Raw genomic sequence first — 23596 nt, forward strand, 5'->3', positions numbered from 1 at the left:
CATGAACCAGCAAAAACTATTCAATGAACTGGTGCAAATTATTCATGAATTGCATGTATGGGCTAGCACTAAGTGTCCCCTTTTATGACGTTTGCAGTGCAAAAGGGTTGAAAATAGAATATGAATTTGGATGGACATTTCCGACTGGACTATAGTACAATTTGTAAATGTTATGTCCATTATCATTTGGGGCTCTGGTTAGAGTTCTTTGAAACTTTGTTTATAACGGTATTCGCCTCAAAACCGAATAGGGTCTTTTTATTTTAGTTACCGCCGTAACGAAATAAAAATGTTTGTAATCGTTTGTGTACATTGACATAATGCTTTGAATTCTGACATTTTCCGCTCTGTATGGTTTATTTCCCGACAAATCTAGATGAAATATTCAGGTTATCATTTTTTGTGTCCATCAACTCATATGCTAAGAATGAATAAGAATTATCAAGAAACACTACTATTGGACCTTGCCCAAAGGCATTTTTTACTTCTGCAATGAGAATGCTGAACCCCTAAAATTCTTTCCCGTTTTGAGGCAAGGATCAATGAAACCAAACTTCAAAGAAATCCAACCAGTAGTTTGCCCTCCAGAGCCCCAAATGCTGGGGACAAAACATTTACGAATGGACTGACTGTAGTTATCATTCACCGTGATGAATTTAAATCAGGAAAATGGACGTCAGAAATAAATTTTGTGTTATTTTTGTTAATGTTCTAAGGACTGGAGTATAATCATTGGAAGGGGCCATTAATAGCATTGGAATTTCAAACGTAAATGTGCCGCAGTGAATGGTAAATTGCGTCTATGAATATTCAGTATGGCAGCTCATTGAACACTGGTTAATTGAAAAAACCTGTGTAATCAAAATTCCTTGAGCTTGGAGACCTACGTCCCAGGCATCCTTTTCTTCTTTGGCCTTTATTGGTGTATGAATAAAGTTAGATACAAAAAGAATGGTAATAAGAGCATTTCAATGATTCCAAGTCCTTAAAACCTTAGGAGTAAAATTTGTTTGTTATTAAAAGGATGACATGCAGGGTTGGTATTAAAAGCCAAGCTTTAGTTCCCTTGAATGTGACTTTAAACTGTATAATCGACATGTGAACTTTGACAGGCAAATAATGGGAGGGTCACTAAGCAGGCCAAGGATATATAAAGGTGCTGAATCTTTCAAAGCCACCAGTCAGTTCAATCACAGCATGTCGAAGAATCGCAAGAAAAAAAGATAAATGATACGCGGTATCACAAGTCTTTAAATGAACACCAAATCTGCAAAAAGTAACAACATTTATTTCTGACAATCATTGATTCCTCGGGACTGGAAGAAAACAAAGCGCACAGATTCTTACTTCCTTCTCTTTTTTATATTCACTACTATGAACATGATTATAAGCCTCAAGCGTCTGAAATCAAGAGCAAACCACTGCATTATTTTCAATTAAAACACCTTTTTCATTGGAAAATATAAGTACCAATACACATTCAATGCAACTTCATTCGAGATTGCCATTATCATCTCCAGACACCTCTGCTTTCATACTGTATGCCCTACCAACATTCTTACCTTGTTTAAAACTTGTGTGCTAAAGCCATTACCACAGTAAGTTTCATTAAAGGCCTAAGCCGTTCGTTAAAACTTTAGAATTTGTAATTGAATTTAAAAATTCCAATTGCGGAAATACGTACTAAATATAAATTTCAACATGTCATTGTGTAGACTGAAACACAAATACTATGAATACCAAGTTTAAACAAATTTTTACACATAATATAACTTCACTACGGCATTGTGTATCAGTGGATTTTTATTTAACTGGACCACAAGTAATTACGAACGGCGTACCCCTTTAAAAGAAAACAAGCAAAACGATATGTTAATAATTTAGGCACCAGTGGAAAGAAGGGTCAGTTGATCTACGAACTCATTCATCACCAGCAAAAGCTAAACTGAATAAGATGTCAAGGCATCCTTACCTTATTCAAGAGTTTTACTCGTGTCTTGAGCCGTGTGCCAGTGCTATTTGCAGCGGCGGAGATCGCTCGGTGGAATGCATCGAATTCTTGCTCCTCTGGCTTTTTTTCTTTCCAGTCAGAGCAGAGTTGCTGAAATAAAGAGGACAGAATTTTCAGAATATCATGTGGAATAAATTGAAAGCGGTCAGAAAGTCATTGCCCTACGACATTGCCAAACAAACAAAAACTTCATCCCTAGAAGAAGATAATTTCAGTTACACTTACATACGGCCTAGTGTAAATGATGCTAGTTTGTGGCCTATCTGCTGACACAGCAGTGTCCAACTCAAGATGACTTCAACTTTGCCTACATGCATCATCTTTTGTCAATTAGCAATTTGGCCTACCCTACCTGAATTCTTTTTTCCTTTGACTCCAGTCTGTCATATTTCCGTTGTAATACCATCAGCTCTGACTTGAGATGTGACTGATCACTTGCATCTTGGTTCAGAGCAAAAGATGTGTGGCGCTGAGTAAGATTTGGCTTTGAAAGATGTTCCATTTGGCGAAGTTCCTAAAATCAGAACAAGGTAATATTCAGATAAAAACCATAAGCTTTGGAAATTAGGGGACATGTTCCAGGGTAATGTGACCACCCTACGTCGATGATGTAACATTCAGTCGGTCAGAAAAGTCTTCTACCTATACTCTCTCTTTTATGTAACTAAAAACACTAAAATAAATACATATCTGTCTGTCAATGGAAGGAGCATGTGGGTGGCGTAGGTCCCAACATTACTAAAGTCACTTACCCGTGTCGTCATTTTCTGTAACTTGGGATCAGTTTTTGAGTCCTCTTGCAGACCGTACAACAAAAACGTGATGCTACCATTATCAAAGTACTCAAGATGTTCCTCAGTGATACTAGGATACGAAATTATACGCGAGTGCTTGAATTCTGGCGTCAAAGTTCCTTTGATTGTGGGGGTCACAGTGTATTCACCATCCTTGAATACCTTGTACTTGATCATCAGACCCTTTGAAAATCGCGCCTTGTTTACTTCAGCGCCTCTGATCGTAACCTGTCAAGTAAAATATTGCATCATGAAGATAACAGACGAAATGTCTGCAACATGGTTTTCTACTTCCAAGCTCTGTATTTTGGCAAAGACTGAACATCGTCTTGTGGTTGCTTGAACGACAAAGTCCAATACGAGCCCGAAAGTGCACAACTACTGGATGTATATAGTGGCGTTCTTGCGACACCCTGCAGCTGTGAACTCCTCTGGGGGGAATCCCCGTATATGCACGTGCTACAGAGCATGCGCAGTTGGTCACGAGCCTTTGTTTAAAATCGCATACTGCTGTATAGGACAAATACAAAACCACTCTTGTGGTATTTCTAGGGTATCAGACTACACCCTTGTGATGGTCATTGACAAAAAGATTGTTACTCGGGTGTAGTCCGACACCTCAGAAATCCCAGTCCTGTTGTTTTGTGTGGATAACACAACAAGCAAATGCCTGCAAGAATCCTGCATGGAAAGCTTGACAAACCAAGAGGAGAATCCACTCAAAATGACAAGTTCAGCCTACCTTGAAGTGGTACGCCTCGCCCAACAGCTCCTTTGGATCCTCAATGAAGAAATCCTCATCCTGGGGTTTTCCTGCCTGAGTACACGGCGTCACATTGACATATATGGACCCCTCTTCCTGTCCCTTATAGTCAGTCACACTGATCTTGTCATCAAAATCCAAGGCATAACCTAGCGACTGAAGGAAGACATTCGAGGTTCCGATAAGGACGTCTTCGGCAGGCTCCCAGAATGGGTCCTCTTCGTGTTTGATCTTACTGATGTCTTCACCATCGAGGTACTTCTGATACATCTCTTGCATGAGATAACGACGGTTCATGAACTTCCCACGCTCCCACAGCCACGTGTTGCCGTTCAGAAGATTTTTCATTTTGACCATGACCCTGTTGAAGAGAAGGGAACAGTGCAGAAACTAATCTAATATTTGCCACTGCAATTGAAGATTCGAAGGAAGACTGTAAACCCATGTTTTCTTTGAAGGCCCATTTTCTGATTGTTTTTCTGACACTGGAATCCTAAACCCTTTCGATGCAGGTAGTGCAAAGTGCTTCATGCCACGTCCTTTCAGATGCACATGAATACTCTGGCCCCAATCTGACCGCAGCCTTAAAAGGAATTTTCCATATAACATTTCTGGATCCACAACCACTCTTATTTCAGAAACATTTTTGAAATTGACCATGAAGATTTGAACTTTTTGATAGAAAAAATCTATGAAATTTACCAGGATATTGAATGTGAAGTGCCTAGAGCCCCATTGTGATTGGGCAACAGCACCGCAAAGACAAAATGTGTCAAGGATTAACCGCTAAAAATATATCAGTGAGTTCGCCTAATATATTTTAGCACACATGAGATGACAAAGAAAAGATGGCTTACATCTGGGACACCCTAATCTGAGAGCCAAGTGCCACGATTACCATTTTTTACAGTACAGATAGGCAGAGTAGTAATGGTGTTTCACTGCGCCATCTATCATATCCAAGAATCATACTCCAGCCCAGTGATAGCTGTGTGATACATGTAAGCCGCAATATGCTTGAATATCTTCCCTGCTTTGGAGAATGAAGAAGAATAAACCCACACTCCTTGCGCAGTCATACAAATGTAGTAGTGTGATGAGCCGGTCCTACTGTCATTGCTTGAACTGGCCGATTTCAAGAATTTACAAATTTTAGCAATATCATGCCTTTTTTAAAAAAAATTTTGATTCCACTATTTGCACAAGGCTACATGATACGGACCAGGAATGACAAACACATGTGATTGTACGCAGTGGATAAAGTGCAGGCACAATTTACACTTTATCAGTATTGTATGGACGGTGTAACGATAGGACGATAAAAAATCCAGGCATGGTAGACTGCTGACAATACCGCTATCCAGGTGGCGATGTCTTAAGTCATAAATGGTTAATAAATTTATTTGTTTCTGTAGGCTTAGGATTCCCAAAGATAATGATTATGATTATTAGCCTATACTTTTTCGTTGGCTTGTGGCTTTCCTGGAGGCATTTGGCTCTTTAAGGAGTCTTGGCTCTTGGCTCTCAGATTAGGGTGTCCCCTTACATCTAGGCATAGTGTTTCAGTCTTCAAACCCACTAAAATCAGAGATCCATGGGGGATGGGGGTACTGGGAGGTCCCCTGCCATGGAAATGCATTTGTATGATTTAAGGACTGGTGACACCAGAGCTTAGTAGGACTGAAATCTCTTGAATTGAGTCAATATGAGCCTACCATGAAAATGTCACTGAAAGTTCAAGGAATTCAATCTCATTTGATCCCTAAAGTTAGGAGAGCAGTCAGTAAAGTAAATATGACAAGTGACATTTTGTTCTGCATAATGCACTTGTTTTCTGAACAGCCAAGCCATGCTTTCATTAAACGGATAAAAAAGACTCCATCAAGACAGTTCTAGTGATGGTTAATGATCCTAAAAACTCAAAAGAACTAGAAACTTTGGTAGATTTGATTGCATTTTTATGCACAACAGAAAAAAAACACCACGATTCTTGAAACACAGAAGCTGTATACACTTAAACAGTACTATATTAACCATCACAAAAAAAGACAAAATATAACCTTCACAACTTTAAATAGCATAAAAAAACCAAAAGTTTAAAAGGGTCACTAGTACTCAACACTTAATTATTAACACCAGACAATGCACTCAAGTGATTCAGCATGTCTATTTTGTCTTTTTCGCTTGCTTGAAAAACTCATCAAAAAACTGGCTTACAATTATTGGGGCTAACAATAGTCCATACTTGAAAAAACTGTGGCTTACAATTATTGGGGCTAACAATAGTCCATACTTGAAAAAAAACCTGTGGCTTACCATTATTGGGGCTAACAATAGTCCAAATAGTAGTAAAGTTCCAAACCATTCTAAAGTGCCCCTCTACAAAGTGATTTAAATTGCTGTGCCTGCAATTTAACTTCCATGCTACAATAATACGTTTTAGGTGGTCATCACAGGTTGCAGCAACCTGTACGTCAATATCCCAACGATTTCCAGTTTTACCCGCAATAAGATATCCTTTTGCCCGCTAATAGCAGCAATTATAATGGCAGGTAGCTGCAATTTACTGGATCCACTCACCAATAAGATCTCAAGCCCGACAATACCCGATTTGTACCACTGCCTCCATAGGTAGAGCCTAAACAGCCGAACACAATAGTAGGCCTTTCACAGCCTTAAAAGGGGTGGGATATCTATTGGGTAGAGTCTAAACAGCCGAGCACAATAGTAGGCCTTTCGCAGCCATAAAAGGGGTGGGATATCTATTCAAGAGTTAACAACATAATCGTCATGAATAGTCATCACTCTACAGCGGAACTTTTCATATTACAATTAAAGACCAATTGGAAGAAACGAAGACAAGATATCCCACCCCTTTTATGGCTGCGAAAGGCCTACTATTATGCCCAGTAGTTTAGGCTCGACCCATCGAGGCGGGAGTAGAAATCGGGTATTGTTGGGCTTGGGATCTTATTGGTGAGTGGATCCAGTAAACGCTCGTTTTTCGCGGCACTTGAGATGTATTAAAACTAGCACACTACACTGAAACAGATACAATTTGAGAAATAACCATAAGCCGAGGCACCAATGCATATACAGGCCAAGGCTTATACTTTGGCAAACACTACACCCTAACCCAGAAAGGCCTGAGGGATGACGGAAGCATGGAGAAATCAAACATTTTCCAAAGCATAATACCAATGGCCTATTTATCCCACCTTCAATGCACGAACTGAGTACAATAGTGCATTCAGGACACCCATGCTTTCCCTTAGCCCCTCAGCCCCTTGAAGCCAAACTAAAGCTGAGATCATGAATAAGATATCATTGATTTGAAAAATGCTTTTTACTACACGAATGAAATTTCAAGTGAATTCCGACGAGCAAGAGCATTATTTCAAGTCAAAATACTTGACGCATTATTTTGAAATGTTTTAGTGATCAAAAATGCTACAGCCAAATGTCCTCTGCTGAAACAATTCATACACGCAAATGACCTGAAAGTTTCAGAGAGTATAGTAAACCAGGCCTGGTTGCTCCATCGGCATCAGCTGTCCTAACACTACTGAGGAGACAACGTTTATCAGCCAACACCGGCGTTTGCCTGCAACCGGGCACTGGTAACTATTATAAACCCAATTTCTTCTTGCCCTGCATGACATTGCATTACCAAGCCACATTGTACATTGTGCGTGTTCTCCATGACAGTCTGGCTGTTGCTTTTTTTAACACACCCCGACTGAACTAAAGCAAGTTTTTCCACAACTGTTTTGAAAGCATTGAACAATTTCTATCTTCTCAGAATGAATTATGAGGTGTGGTTTAATATATTTGCTGTCCATTATGTGTAGCATTTGCCAAATTAGCGATAAATAATGCACATTTATCACTGTGTGTTTTTACCTAACAGCATTGTAACAGTGGCCAGACCTGAAACGGGCACAAAATGATATATCTCAGCCTTCATTACATAAATTCTAACAGCCCGAATTTGAGGCCTATTCAACAGTGACGAGGTGAGATGAAAATGACACCCCTTTTGAGGAAGATCTATTTTAAGTGATGTAGTGAACTTTTGAAATCAGAAAAATCTTTACATAATGACTGAAGATATAATGAACATTTTGCTATATAGACCAAGCATTCTGGCTATTAGACATGTTAGATCATATATATCTGCTGCTTCTTTTGAAGATGTTAAGTGCTTGATGTATAGGTGGCAATAAGAGCAAGAGATTCATACCTTGTCACGAACATGTAATTCAAATCAACTTCTGATGGTCAGATCCTACTAGAGGCAAACATTTATGGTCTGTGATATGCTTATTACCCTTGCTCTGTTTGTTTTGTACAGAGGTCAGTTTTGGAAAGAACCGTCATGATACATTATGGATCAACTTCCAAAAAGACGAAATGGCTACAGAATTGCAGGCATTTATTCAGCTGGTAACGATGGTAGCTAGAATTGGGTAAATGAGTAAGAATATTGAATATCATCTAAATTTATATCACCATCCCATCAGTACAACTAATCAACACACTGTGCAACTATTATTTCAATATCAATTCCTCTCCAAGGAGGAGTCAAAAGCCTGTAGGTTGTTAAATGTTAGTTGAGGGGAATGGGGGTTTTTTCCCACCAGAATGGACAGAAATGGCCATGATTTTCTGGACAGGCACATTTATTTGAGTGTAATTCGGGAAAATTCGGGAGGGTCAGAAAACTGTGTTATAGCAAGATTGCCAGTCAGGAACCTGGAGGGTTTTTTTCATAAGGGAATGTTGGGACAGATACCAGCTTTCCCCCTCCCTTAGAGGCTGCATAATGTTCCAGTGAGTACATTCACTAATCTAACACCACAAGTGTGGGACTCTGAAAAGCCATTTCTATGTGTTTCTAAAAGCCACTCAAACCCACCTTGGCCTTTCAAGGGTTAACACTTGAAAATAAAAAAAATGATCCATTCCATGTTCATGTTAAGTTGTGTTCATGTTAACCCTTGAATCATCAAGATGACAAAATCTACGGCAAAAACAACCAGTCTCGATAAACATTCAGATAATTAAAATCCATACACCAAGGACTATATCATTATAGTCAAGCAACTAGAGTTTCTTCAGGTTACAGTCAAACAACTCGATCAACAAGCAAATCATCAAGTATTTTCAAATTCTATACCAACCCTTGATCTCATTTTAAAAATTGTAAAATCTCTGAAAAAAATGCAAAATTTGCAACTGGCAAAAAACCGTAACAACATTTATCATCAGCTGCAACAATGACGACACAACCTTCGATTAATTTCAACCAAAATACTTGCCCCATTAAGGATATTCTTGAATGCCTGAACAGAAAAAAAAGTGGGGGGAATGCAACAATTACAAAACATAAAATGTCAAAACCTGACGATATTCCTGTAGGTTTTGCCTTGTAGTAAAAGTTATGCATAAGAGTTCAATTTTTGGCACTTCATAAGCATTTGACAGTGCAACTGCGAGAAAAAAAACATTTCTGAAAATTTCTCCATTGACAGTACCTATCATAATTATGGTTGCTGAAAAGAAGACGCCTAAATACATACAACTGCCACAATGATAGATGCAGAGTTCTGGTAAAGAGTGCAGCACTGAGGTGCATCATCATCATCATCATCATCAAGTGGCCATTGGGGCAATACAGCAGTGCTCACAATTAATCTCCATTGAGATTTGTTTTAGGCGGTCCGTATTAACTGGCTCGTACACAGTCCAGTTCACTCCCTAATATCGCTAGCCCACCACCGTTTCGGTCTGCCCCGTTTCCTTGACCCCTCAACTGAACCCTGCAGAATGATGTTTGCAAGAGAGCCCTTTGCATGGGTGACATGACCGGACCCCCTGAGCTTTCTTTTCTTCACAGTTACAGTCACAGTAATAGCGACTTTTAGCACCATCAAACATATCACGAATCCGTATGGAAAATACGTATGGCGCCTACGGGTAGGTGATACGTAGGTAGGACATAAAATGAGCTTCAGCATCGATAGTTCATCCGTGTGCAATTTGTGAACAGCTGAAGAGATACGTGCCTTGGCAATGAAAAACGCCTTTAATTTCTCCCAAAAACATAATTCCCAAACGAAAGCATCATCAACGTAATCTACAATATTTCTCAAACAATTATATAGAAATGGAAAGATGAAGTCTCAATTTAGCAGCAAATGCAAGTTAAATTGTTCAATATCATACGTATTGCTTCCCGCATGGAATACAGTTCTTGTGTTTTACCATATACTTATGGGGTCCACACCTGTACTGCCCTCTGCACAGGAACCCTGTTATTATGCATTTGTGATGGCCTGAAGTAATTCAAGCTCCTTTTTTCAGTATTGTAAGTACATTATAACATAAAAATAGTACAACATTAAATGACTGGAGGAATAGTCACATGTAGGGTATAGAAAAGCAAGAGACCTTTGAAAATCATTACAGCTTTTGTATGAAGGAGGAAGACAACATGGAGAACAATGAAGGTATCAGTGAATAAGGAAGGCCTCTTATCCATCTTTTTCCATCTCCAGTTTCTGTATGCCAACATGAAGTTTTCAGTTTCAACATAATGTCTTATTTTGTGGTGGTTTTTTTTGCAAAGTAGATACTTATTTTTATTTTCAGATTGGGAAAATTATACAGATGGGCTGTCTTTTTACTAACAACATCAAATCTATCTGGAGAGAGTATAGCCTTATCTTGTGCTGTGGAGCATGTAAAAGTACTAACACATTAAAGACATTCTACATGTTCTATAAGATAGTCATAGTGTCAAAAGTAAGTGATGCATTTGGTCATAGGAAGTTTATAAATAGGTAATGCAAAATAATTCTAGTTGCTAAGAAAGGCTGTATGCTCCTAATCCTTTAAAATAACTTGAGAAATGAAATGTGTTACATACACCAATGTTTGCTGGAGTTTCACCATTTGGAACACACTACAGGAGAAAACGTGTTTGAATTAAAATCTGCACACAAAAATGTATTTAAAAGTTTTAAAAAGAAACTTCTAATATCAGCATACTGTAGTCTATTGATGCTGCAATCTTTGTCATAACAATTGATCTTCATCAAGTAGCCACTTGAGGTACCATATACTGCCAAAATTTGGTGCGGTTCAACTGGATTGGAAAAATCCAAAGAAATTTTTGTAATTTGCCAAATTAAAACTCATAAAAGTTTCTCTTTGTCTGAAATTTTCACATATAGCAAACTATGCAAAAATTTGACTGTATACTTTTGATCTAAGAACAATCTTAATATAAGTGACTTCGTTAAGTGAAGTGTCAATCCTGTAAAGGAGGTGACTGACAGTCCAAATCATTCGTCCTGTTTCGCGTCAGTGACGCCCGAGATGCATGCCAATGACGCGCCAGTGATGCGCTTATCTCTCTATGATTCCCGTACATTACACTCGGCCTATGTGCAACGTACACACTGGGTAGCACATCAATGTCACGCCAATGATGCAATTAACCGGATGTCATTTGGACTGTAGGAGTGACGCACAATGCCAATTTATCAGCATGCCAGTTGTGAAAATAACTGAAATTCCGAGCACACGCCAAACTTCAAGCATATACTCTACTGATAATGATATGAAATTTCGATGTTTTATTGCACAACAGACTCTTTTTACTATTCTGATATATCAACTGATAATTTATCAAATGGTTCCACCCCATTTATTCAATTTACCTCATTCGTCTCATATTTTGCTTTTGCTCTGCACTGGAAAAAAAATTCGTTGATCAATATTTTGAAACTCATGTGTATCAAACTTCATCAGGATAATCATCTCAACTACAGCTACATGTGTCACGAACTTGAATTGATACTTTTAACATGCATTTTTGTGTTTGGGGGGTTTGCATTGTCGTTTATTTTCCATTTTGAACAATTTTCATAGTCAATTTTCAATTTTGGGAAAATAATCTTGTTTACGTTGATTTTCATAAGAATCTATGAAGGGGAAAGTGCCACGCAAGCAAGCAATTTGAATTGCTGCAAATTGCAATCACGATCACTTAGAATAAAAATTGCTTGTCATCGCAGGAGTTTGCGACAAGAATCAGTGATCAAAGTGACCTGCTATCAATATCGTTCACTGCCTACCTGGAGATGAGAGATCTTTTTGTTGCACACAGCAGCAATTGAAATTGCAGGTCGCAGCATTTCAGTTTTTTTGTTTGTGCAGTGCTTCAAAAAGCAAAAGCATGTTTGCAACTGAAGCAGCATCTACATGTAGCCTATAATCAACTGCCACAAAGACAGAAAGCATTGAGAATAAGGAATTGATTATCATGTAGGTACAATGACAAGGCACTTCTATGCACAGGAAACTAATCAGCATATCCAGTTGGGTCATTGGTATCAGATGGGTGAAGGATGAAGTAAGGCGGTTGGAGAAAAACATTCCCCACACTGTTTTTCTAAGGAAATTGTCAATATGCTCGAATAGGCGTTCCGCCTTTAGGAGGTCCTGTCGCCTACCAAATTGTCAGACATGTATTGCATGAATGATACACACTATGTCTAACCCTAACCCTGACCCTAAACCTAACCCTAACCTTAACCCTAACCTTAACCCTAAACCAAGCAATTTGATTGGCTCCAATGATTTGGCACTGGACACTTGTGTTAGTCATGTTAGTCATTGACACTTCTATAGATTTGGACATCATCAACCTATAGCTTGACTGCTTTTTTTTACAATGCGGAAATATAAAGCTGCCCTCGTGTAAATGTCTTGATTGTGTATGATTGTATTTCTTGCAGCAAGTGGTCAAACATGTCAAACCACATTTGAATTTGGATTGTGCTCCTGTTAGGTAAGTGTTTACTCTTTGAAATAATTGAAATGCATAACCTGTAAAAATGAAACACCAAGCAATTAAGTCCACTATACTCACTTTGTAGACTTATTCTCCTTGAAGGATGACTCCTGCGCTGCTCCAGAGATTAGCACAACCTCAAATGTTCGATGTTTGTCCAACTCTTCGGAGATCGCATTCACCTCCGTCACCATGGGCAAGATTTCGAGGATCTGCTCCTGAGCAATTTGTTGTTCTTTTAAAAGAAAGGAAAAGAAATCATTATAATAAGATTGGAGTCAAGATAGAGAAGGACTTCTACATAATGGACGCTCAAAGCACCAGTCACTATGCTGGGACATGGTTTCAGGCAAAAACTGCAGAGGTATCATAAGGGAGTTTCAATGTATTTCTGTGCGATGCCCCCCAGCATGATAGAATTTTTTTGTGCCTAAGTGCATGCCAAAGGTGATTTAGCAATTGTTTTGTCTTTGGTATAGACATGTCATTGGGAGTTTCTGAAACCTTGAGCGCTGCCCAATAGGCTGATGACAAGTAAGAATTCATCCAGTAAGAAATGCAGAATTTGTGCGTTTTTCCGTGATTGGTCCAATAATTGCAATGGTGAACAGAGCAAAGAGCCAATGCAATGCTTATGCTTTATTCAAAGAAATAAACTAGATATAATATCCTGCAGAAAGAGGGGAATTAGGCATTTTCATAGACATGCAACACGAATTGGTTATCCTTATGCAAACACCTTGGAAATACATTTTCAAAACAGATGTTCCGTCCAGTAAACATGGTTAACAGGACACGTCATCACCTCTCACATTTAGGAAAAACTCCCTAACGATACCTAGCAGAACAACTTGGAAGTTGGCTGGCCATTTTGGATTCTGGCAGCGATATTATTCGAGAGCTGCAGTGCATATTCTTATGAGCGACTGCACATGGTCTAAGGAGCCACTGTGGTCTGGTGGTCTCAGGTTCACAGCTAGTGGTCAAGAGGTCCCTAGTTCAAACCACACAATCATTGCGAGACTCAAGGCAGGTCTATGTCAAACTTGCATTACTCCACCCATGAGTATTCAAGTGCTCCATTTATGGGTTGATCATTGACGAAAATTGCTGGTTCTTTCTAAAAGATAATTTCTTGTGAAGAGCATACCCATAATGCACAGATCTGGCAAGGTCCTCCTAGATAAGGCAGTTTTGCTGGTCATTTGTGTTAACTTGTTTCTTCTTGATTATAGTTTCTCACCTTTCGAAAGACCAGCTCCACTACCAGTGGCAAAACCCTTCGCTTGAGCAATCTCTTTCTGCGCAAATTCATAGTCAACTTCTGCCGGTAGGTCAGCGCCACCTGTATCTTGCTTCAATGGATTTTTGAAAACATACAAGTGATTTGAACCTGAAAATTCCAAGGAAAAAGTTTTATTTCAGAAATTTCAGAAATTGAGGAAGTCAGTGAATTCTGTATGAAGCCGATCATTCAAATATCACACATGAATAATTCAGAGCAGTTAGCACCTTCACTGCACAACATCACAGTGACCATTTTGAGATTCTAAGATATTCTAAGTTACGCTTTTCTTCTATTTATTATTGACACCATCCTGACGTGAGCATTATGCCCATCAGCTCAATTAAAGATTTTGAAGAAAACTAGGCTAGAAGTTCTTACCAAACAGAATCCTATCCTTGTGCAACAAAACCCTCGTTCCCGTTAGAGGCTGTCCGTTGACCTTTGTTTTGGCACTGGCGCCACCTGGCTTGATCTCAACCTCGCCTTTCTCTATAGAAATGATGGCATGGTTCTTTTGGATACTGGAAATTTTTTGGGGAAAAGCAAATTATGAATCGTATATGAGAATTTGATACCAGCAAAATATTAGTAGTAGTAACAGTATTAAACATGAGTTCAAACTGCAGGAAGGATGACCGAAAGTGACATCCCCACGCATTGCCATGAGAGAAGTACAGTGGAACCCCGGTCGGCGACCACCTCAGTAACGCGACCACCCCGCGAACACGACCAAAATTCTCCGGTCCCGAATGGTTTTCTCTCTAATTCTCATTAACTGGCCCTCGCTAACACGACCACCCCGGTACCCAGACCGCGACCACCAGCTTGGTCGGTCCCAAACTGCAAATTAACCCCGCTAACGCGACCATGAGGCCTAATTGCCGTAATCAACCATGACCGCATCGTATCAATTGGCACCTTCTCGCAAATCCGTGTTGATAGTTAGCACCTCGAACACAATGACCATGGGAATCCATATGAAAATAAATGATGTGTAAGTGAGTTTGATCAAATGTAAGCGCAAATAAAATGAAGAATAAACTTTCTTTTCGACTCACGGTTTGTTTTTCATCATTTAGTATTAAATGATGTCAAGAGGCATGCACACGTAGTTTTTAGGACAAATAAATTATGTTGATTAGTAAGAGTACCGATACTCAAAGTAAAGAATGCTTACTACGTCGTAATATTGATAAAATACGTTTTTAAAAAGATGATTTAATCAGTACCAGTTCAAATTGGCTGAAGTTAAAGCAGGAAGACATCAGGAATAATTCTCAACATCTTCTCACATCACCTCTCTCAATGTTAGCGGGAATATTAGCTTGACATCAAGAAGGGCAGCTGCCGATGGTGTGAATGACATGCTTGCTCTAATTAGCATGCTCAAGTTTTAATGTAATGTTTGGTCTAATTAGCTCTCGTCAGTTTATTTACTCATTTACATAAGTTGTAAATTAAACGCAAAACACTCAAGAAAATGATTTTTTATTCGTGATATACACACAAATTATCGAATCACCCGGTGGCGTAGTCATTAATGCATGTCAATGTACACACAGCATATCTGCTAGGACGATGTTTTGGCGGGAAAACCTACTTATGATTCTTAAATTCACTAACGCGACCACCCCGGTAACACGACCACTTCGGCTTAGTCCCTTGGGAGGTCGTGTTACCGGGGTTCCACTGTAATCAGAATGCAGTAGCTCATCAGCCTTCCAGACAGACAATCTCACTAACAAAATCATCGGGCAATAGTTAGAACCAACTGGAAAACACACTGGTACACAAACTTACCTCAGACCACTGAGGACAATATCAGGATCGCCATCCTTGCGCCCGACTGTTGAGCTCCCTTCCTTCAAGAAATGACAGATCATTCCCGCTAACATGGGATCCTCATTTAAGTTGGACAAATGAGGTTCTTTCGTTTTCCTGCCAGAGTCTCCTCTGATATCGACGACTTCTTCGTCTCGGGCTGCTTGCAGCTGAAATTCAGAGCTTCAGTGTTAGTGATTAGAGTTAAGGTATTGGCGTTGTTTTGCTCATCAGTTGGGCATAGCATCGTCCCTTGAGACTGAGCCGAAAAGTCTTCTTCCATTTATTACTCGCTTCTCCCCCCCTACCAACCCACCATATGGTAGCCTCACTGCCCCACAATCATTAACATTCCTGCTGACTTATCGGTGGTGAATATGAGTACTTAAGTCTCCTCTTTCATCTCCGATAACTCCCGCCAGGTAATCTGTCTGACGCACCATCATAAACAGGTGGCCAATCGAATTGCTCGACACAAAGTAATTGAATAACGGCCTGAATTGATAGTGCCAACCTCCGGATCAGGTTACCCCTTCCTCTATACAACATGCACTATGCATTTGGGTCAGGTCAGCATCCCTGGAACCGTTACTCATTGAACACCTAGTTTGATGGCTTTCAGTGGGTGTCTCTTGCGACAACCACAAGTGAGTGTAATGTTAGTATTGTCGCGACATGGACGCGTGGGAAAGGAAGGGAATGTAGGGAGACCACCGATAAAGTAACAGCCCTTCTGACGGCCGATCAGGGGGGAGTTATCGGCAGTGAAGGATGGATATACGCACAACGACGGTGGATCGGCATGCTTACCTTATCATCCCAGGATACCGCAGAATCTTCCAACATCTCCATGTTGGCCATCAGTTGAGCTCGGATCTCCTCTTCCATCTCCTTCCTCATCTTTTCTTTTTCTGACAAAAAAACATCAGGACAATGATTATAGCACTTTTGGTGAAAAAATTATCCCATTTACTAGGTGGGCAAACATTTCCAATCTTGTGGAGATATTGCTGTAACTACCAATATAACGAATATGCACCAGTTGGTACACCATGTACTGTAAGCTGTCAATCTTTTGCATCTCTTTATGGGTGCATGAGGGTGCAGACCAACGTTCACTCACAAATAAGTTGTATTTCAAAACCATTTTGCTTTCTTTTATAGGGTTTTCAGAAAAAAATCAGTCGAAACTCAGTTTTAAACCATTTTCATATATAGCAAAGCTGATTCACTGACAAAATCTGTGTATATGATGCACACTGCCACGCCATGCAAATTTCTATAATGTGACCAAAATCAGAAAACCAAACACATGCAGATCGATGCTGGTTCTGTCTCAAAACTTTGTTCCTCACAACACGCATCCGACTCACTGACATCACATATTTTGAAACCATTCACTGCATGACATTTCTAACCAGAACCAAAGACGGATTGCCAACTGGCAAGAAACACCACTCTGATGGAGGATGGTGCGTAAGGCTTGAGTTTGGGATTTATATAGAGTTCATCTTGTCACGTGTAACATGTCACTTTCAAGGGGTACGCCGTTCGTAATTACTGGTGGTCCAGGAAAATAGAAATGCATTTTTTCACAATGCCATACTACGGTTTTCATGAATACCAATTTGCTGAAAATTGGTATTGATAATATTTGAATATATCTGTCAACAACGGCATTGCTGAACTTTATAGTTATGTATTCATGCGATTGGAAATTTTCAAATTCAACTACAAATTTTAAATTATAATGAATTATAAGGCCTTTAAGAATCAATTAGTCTTTTTGGGCTACATAGGATTCATGATGTCACTTTTCACGCGCATGTCATAAATAACATGCTTTCAAGCCTGAGTTGGTCGTTCATAACAAGGGACATGTAGCGTGCGACATGTGACACACGAACCGTGACAAGTGACAAGGTGAATTGTACATCTAATCCCAGTCTTCAAGAACTCTGATCAGGGGTAATAAGACGTGACTTCACACAGGCACCACCCATGCTTACATACCAGCTTTCAGCACTGTTGATCAAATCACAAGACAGAGAATTGATGAAACAAAAGTAGACGTAACTGCTGGGATGTAAAATAAAACACAACCAACCAAATCATTGTTATGAAAACACACAGCAAGGTGCATTGTCAAGCAGAGATGATGATGGCTGTTATATGATCAACAGAGTCGCATGGTGAGGATAAGATTCACTGAGTGAAATTACCCAAAGGTATCACACCATTGCTGGAACTGGTCAGCTCAGGGGATGACACCTACACATTCCATCCCCTTATTCTCTAAAATTTGCCATAAAAGTTCTGAAATTTTGAAATCTCTGAAATTGTTCACTAAATCCAAGGCCATCCTTCAATCACACACAGTGTCAACACTGGGAGCTCTCCCAATAAAATAAATTTCTGACAAATGTCGGATATCCTTTTTAACAGAAGGAAGGAGAGTGACTTTTGATAACAGATGAAAAAAGGCCTCCCTTAATCAACTGAAAATAATGTACTGATATTAGATGGAGTGCCAGGATGAGATGAAGTGGACACAATCTCTGAGGCCAAAAATTTTACTTGAAATTGGATACAAGGTATCACACACATAGGAGCAAAATCACAGAACATTGGGCACACGGGATGAAATTGCAAAATCAGTGTATCAAGATAAGATCAAAATGAAAGACATGGGTCGTAATGAATGACATAAAAATCACATCAAGGATGTTCCACACCGCAAAATCGTATCTTACCCTCCTGAGTCATGACCATGCCTGCGATCAAGCACATACACAAATGAGCATTGGGATTTGGGGTGTTATATTAACTCTTTCACTGCCCAAAATTGGGACATTTTGGGTCATTTTCACCACCCAAAATCTCACAAACATAATTGGAATACACTCATCAAAATTCTTCAAAACCTTTATCTTTACCATCCCGTTTCAATAAAACAGCAGTAATCAGCAGAGATTATTTGGGATTATTTCCTAAAATATTGGGATTATTTCCTAAAAATTTAGAAAAGAGTGGTAATTTTGGCCAATTTTCACCATTTTTCCCCCAAAATGAGGGGTGGCAGACCCAACCCACCCTCTCAGTCGAAAAAAATTATTTAATTGGAATGCCCCGGGCCAGAGAAACCATATAAAACACATTTGAGTAGCTGGAGACATCTGGTTTCGTCTGGAGGAACTAAAAATACCTTTTAGATTCAGGTCGTACATGTACGATCAGTGAAAGAGTTAATGATAATGATAATATCAGAAATGTTAGCCTCCTTCGATAATTGCCCAAGAAATGTTCTTAGTCATCTAGACAGGCCCTTCCCATGCAGAATTTATTTTCAGCTGCTTACAAACATCTAAAATTGTGTGAAAAAATCTTACAAAAACATAGTGCTGAGGTGGCCCCTGTTTATCAAAAAACATCAAGTTAAACAGTTCCATGAGCTTAACATACCCATTCTTGTAAGAGAAAAACATCAAAACATTTTGCAAAGAAATAAAAGGCTTTACAATATATTCTTATAGAACTGGTGCTGCATCTAGGAAGTTGCAATGAATCCTGATAGACTTGATACTACTTCAAGAGAAATGAAACAAAGAGTATCCTCAAAGATGTTTGACATAATATGACAGGATATGCAGAAGCTGATAAACATATTAATCAGATTTTCTGACACTGTGGGGCTTGCCTGGGCCCACCAGTGCTCTCCTATGATAGCTTCACCAAGGAAGTGGCATCTCTATTGGGAGCATTGGTGGCTCCTGGCAGACCTTACAGTACTTGTTTTGTAAATGCAGTGGGCAGTCATGTGGATAATATAGTTTGTCACAGTTTACAGTAGAACTTTTCTTTTAAGGACACCCATGGGACTGACAAGTGCTGGTCTTAATAGAGAGGTGTCCTGATTAGAGAGGTCAAATTGAATGGAAACAACTAGTTTGGGACCAAAACAAGTGTCCTTAATAGAGAGAGGTCCGCTAAGGCAGGTCCCACTGTAGTTGTCGCGCGATTGTCCAATGTGTCTTGATGTTGACGGCTGGAAAGCCGGTGTGTTTAGGGTCTGTGTCTGCTTAGCTTTGCCATTATACCAGTATGGCAGCATGTACACACTGTCATGTTGGCACTGGGCTGGCACAGGCTATATTTCTATAGTGTCTTGTAAGCCTGTCAAGGCTGGCTGTTTTACTATACAGATGACACTCAAATAAACATATAAATATCTCCCAGTGAAGTTGATTCTGAAGAGGAGGACTGGTAGATTGAACAATGCAAGGAGCTTCAGCCCATTTATCATTACACTCCAATTTCAACAATCTACGCCTGCTTTCATAATTTACGATAAAGTCACCACTAAGACTAAGCAGATGATGTCATGGCCATCGCCAAAATTTAACATGTTGCTCATATTGTGGCGATTGGATAGAATATTCAGAAACTGTCTTAGATTGATAGGCGCATTCAAACATTTCAAGTGCCACTATACTTCACAATATTTTCTTACATTAATCACGACACCAAACTTACACATTGATAACCACTAGAAACATTTAGAAGGTGAATACTAAACTACATTGTTAAGTTTATTCCTTGACCCCTCTGAGACAATTTGACAGGGGACTTGAAATAGACGGGCTCAATTCACAAAAGAAAATTCAGCCCAAGGTCACCCTGGAGATCGGGTTCTCCAAATTCCCGAGCATCTTATCAGGCCTTTCAACTTACCGAGCAGACTGCCCAGGATAGTGCTTCTTGAGGCCATGGAGAATGGCTGCCTCACAAGAAAAACACCCAAAATGTGCGCTCATTGGTAAATTAAAAAAAATAAACTGTGATCATCATATGCTCTAAATCTCGAGGTAAATTAACAAGCGGGTTACTCTGTGGTGCCAGCACAAAATCAATCCTTGCATAATTCACGATTTGTTCGCTTTCCAAAGGACAAACCAGCAGTGCATTTGTCTATATTTGATGCGAATCATGCTTGAAGAACCTTATTACCAGTTGAACACAACAATATTTCGTTGAAAGACCCAACAACACACTTTTTCTAACTTTATTAAATAACATTTCCTTTCCTGCAGGACAGGCAAGCTCGGCTAACTAGAAGGCCTGATAAGATGCTCGGTAATATGGGAGATTGATTTTCCAGGGTGAAGGTATTTTATGTGAATATCGTAGCTAAAACAGCAATTAAAAATATTTTCAAGAGCATTTTTTGGGGCATTTTCTCTGATTAACGTAGTCAAAAACAAGATTGTGCGCGACATCTTGGGGAGGACAATTTGCCCCAATTGGCCTTGACGATGACAAGCCCTGGTCAAATTCTACAAGTTCCTCCGTTCTTCTTATACAGTCGAAATCATAATCGTCATCCCTGCATTCAAGTCATTGGCGCGTCATTGACGCACTACCCAGCACGTAGGTCGCGCATTAGTCGCACATTGGTCGCACATTGGTTGCACATTAGTCTCATGTAGCTCGCACGTAATTTACGCAAAACTTAGAGAGATAAATGTCTCACTGGTGCATCATTGACGCGCGTACTCTGCGTGTCACTGATGCAAAGCAGGACGGATGTCATTTGTGATTTGGACTGTATATCCAGATTATTCTTCCCACCCAAAGTTTAATGAGGAGCTCCAATGACATGGAATTTTCAAATTTCTTAATTGCGATCTAATCAAAGGTAACTTTGGAAGTTCTGTTCGGGAAACATGCAGGATGTGATGAAAGAGTTGAAGAGATGTTTCTGCTTAAAGGGACAATATAGGCAGCCGCCAGGCAGGCAAGATAAAGTTACACATAGTCGCCAATAGGGGTCTCTCATATCTCTCAGTACGTCAAAATGATTCACGCGTGTACGAGGAATATATTAGTGCTGAATCTGACATGACCTAGGGCCCTTACTGTTTATATTAGTAACCTGAAGATGGCAAAATTAGCCCCCTCGTCTCCTGCCTATAGTCCCCCTTTAAGAAAAATTGGGGTACCGGTATTTCAGAAGTCTTCTGTACATGTATATACAGCACTTATACATTCCTCTCAAAAGGAGTAGACATTTCTTTGAAAGGATGGTTTGTTTAAATGAGTTCCACAGGTAATTGTAATTAACCACTGATGTGTTGCAGAAAGAGGACATGCCAGCCTGATGAAAATTGTCAAGTACAGTGTTTCTATAATCCGATGATAGTCTTAACATCAATGTGTTGCAAGTCATATTCGATGTATATTCATAAAACTCAAAAATCTTAAATTCAATTTCAAATTTCAAATTTTTGAATAAACTTCTCTTCGAGGAAAAGCGACTAACTTGTCGTTAGAATCATATACAATGGACATGTCATTTAGGAATACAGTAGAACCTCTCTATTAAGGACACCCTTGGGAGTGACAAGTGCTGTCCTTAATAGAGAGGTGTCCTGATTAGAGAGGTCGAATTGAATAGAAACACCCAATTTGGGACCAAAACTAGTGTCCTTAATAGAGAGGTTGTCCTCAATAGAAAGGTGTCCGCTAAGGGAGGTTCTACTGTAGTTGCATGATGAAATTTATCATTTAAATAAAAAGGAGTAGTTGTACTGCAGGGTGTAGTTATAGTCATGGGGTACAACAGAAAATACTTTTAAAACTTTCATTACCATCTTCAGTGCCTAACATTAAAAAAATAGAAAGACACTATTATAATACAGTTGAAACAATACTGCAGCACTATTGTAACATTCATCAGCAGCAAAGGTTGACCACTGATTCCCCTAGAATCAGATTCTTACAGTTTGGTCCCCCTCAATGGTAAAGCTACAGGTCGACCACAAGTTTGAAGCACAGTATTAAACAGCTCGGTGTGAAAACAATTCAGATGACCCAATGAACAGCAACAGGGATACTCAAGTCATAACAACGAAAGAGGACAAATGAACTTGAAAAGTACCGTAGACATATTCGAAAAAATCAACCTTCCTAATAATTGTGCTGAATATCTTTTCTTTCTATTCCTTCCAAGTTTCTTACTTACTCTCCAAGTTTCCTTCTTTTCCCCCTTTTGTTCTTAATGAAAATAACAAGAAGTCTATGTATACATACCATCACCTGATGCTCCTGAATTTTGGGCCATTAACCCTCCTCCATCCATGGCCTTCTTCAGTCTTTCATTCTCTTCCTGAGTAAGGAATGACACATTGAGTTCTATAGCTTTTGGATGCATTATCAGAATGGCATCTTCTGCCAAAATGGCAGAGTTGAATGAGAGATTCTTTCAACTCGATGCTAATGCCAAGACAAGCAGTAGCGAACGTTTGCAGTTTCACAAATCAGGAATTGTTATTTGCTCAAGAAAATTATAACACAATCATTGTGTTTAGCTGATTAATGTCCACTTCACTTGAAAAGCAAAATTGATACTGATACTTGGGCAATGTTGAGAGCTGTTAGTCTGTGACAAGGAATCTATTACATTTTAAAAGCAAGATGTGGATAATCCACTGACTTCAGTTCCTCGCTTACAAAGTGTGTCACGAGACCCTTGTGCTTGGAAACAATTGTTTTTCTGTACAACTGATAGTTTGGTCAAAGATATCTTTAACGCTTACTCTAAGTTCCCTGATAAGTTTGTCCATTGGATTCTCATTGACGACCGCCTTGTTTTTGATCTTCTTGGCTCTGTCGGCATACCGTAATGTACCGAGGGTCTCGTCGTAGTTGATGTCAGCAGGTGACAACGCAGCTATCATGATGGTTTTACTAGAAAAGATGGAAAGACATTTGAAGCTACTCTGGGAGGAAAATACATGGTGCCAGAAAGAGTCAACATCTATACTACATGAGGCAGCAGTCTGACTGGATATAAATATCGGTTTTTCATTATCTGGGCCAATCTATATAACAGCTGCAGGCTTCCTCATTGATGTCAGATATTTTTGAAGAAAGTGCGTCTCCTTGATCTGTGCAGGATTACCTTTTGTGAAATGAGCGGCAAGTAAGGGCTCACTCAATGTCACCTGGGCTTAGAGTGTAACATAACATTACAATACTGATGGCCAAGCTCTATCAG

General features: G+C 39.5%; 1 protein-coding gene across 5 annotated transcripts in view; it reads right to left on the reverse strand.

Annotated features, from left to right (window-relative positions):
- LOC135495393 (kinesin-like protein KIF28) overlaps positions 1-23596 on the reverse strand; it is a 76772-nt gene that overhangs the window by 16303 nt on the left and 36873 nt on the right. For 3 of the 5 annotated variants that reach the window (XM_064783953.1, XM_064783956.1, XM_064783951.1), the window contains 13 exons: positions 23136-23286; positions 22630-22705; positions 16351-16451; positions 15520-15710; positions 14098-14240; positions 13675-13824; positions 12510-12666; positions 11296-11328; positions 10500-10535; positions 3548-3929; positions 2764-3033; positions 2364-2525; positions 1973-2101 (listed from right to left, as the gene is read on the reverse strand). In XM_064783953.1, coding sequence (XP_064640023.1) covers positions 1973-2101; positions 2364-2525; positions 2764-3033; positions 3548-3929; positions 10500-10535; positions 11296-11328; positions 12510-12666; positions 13675-13824; positions 14098-14240; positions 15520-15710; positions 16351-16451; positions 22630-22705; positions 23136-23286 — 1981 coding nt within the window. The remainder of the gene's footprint in view (positions 1-1972; positions 2102-2363; positions 2526-2763; positions 3034-3547; positions 3930-10499; positions 10536-11295; positions 11329-12509; positions 12667-13674; positions 13825-14097; positions 14241-15519; positions 15711-16350; positions 16452-22629; positions 22706-23135; positions 23287-23596) is intronic. The other 2 variants (XM_064783955.1, XM_064783954.1) reach the window with 1 other exon arrangement.

The sequence above is a fragment of the Lineus longissimus genome, chromosome 11 (genome assembly GCF_910592395.1).
Source record: "Lineus longissimus chromosome 11, tnLinLong1.2, whole genome shotgun sequence".
Taxonomy (NCBI): Eukaryota; Metazoa; Nemertea; class Pilidiophora; order Heteronemertea; family Lineidae; genus Lineus; species Lineus longissimus.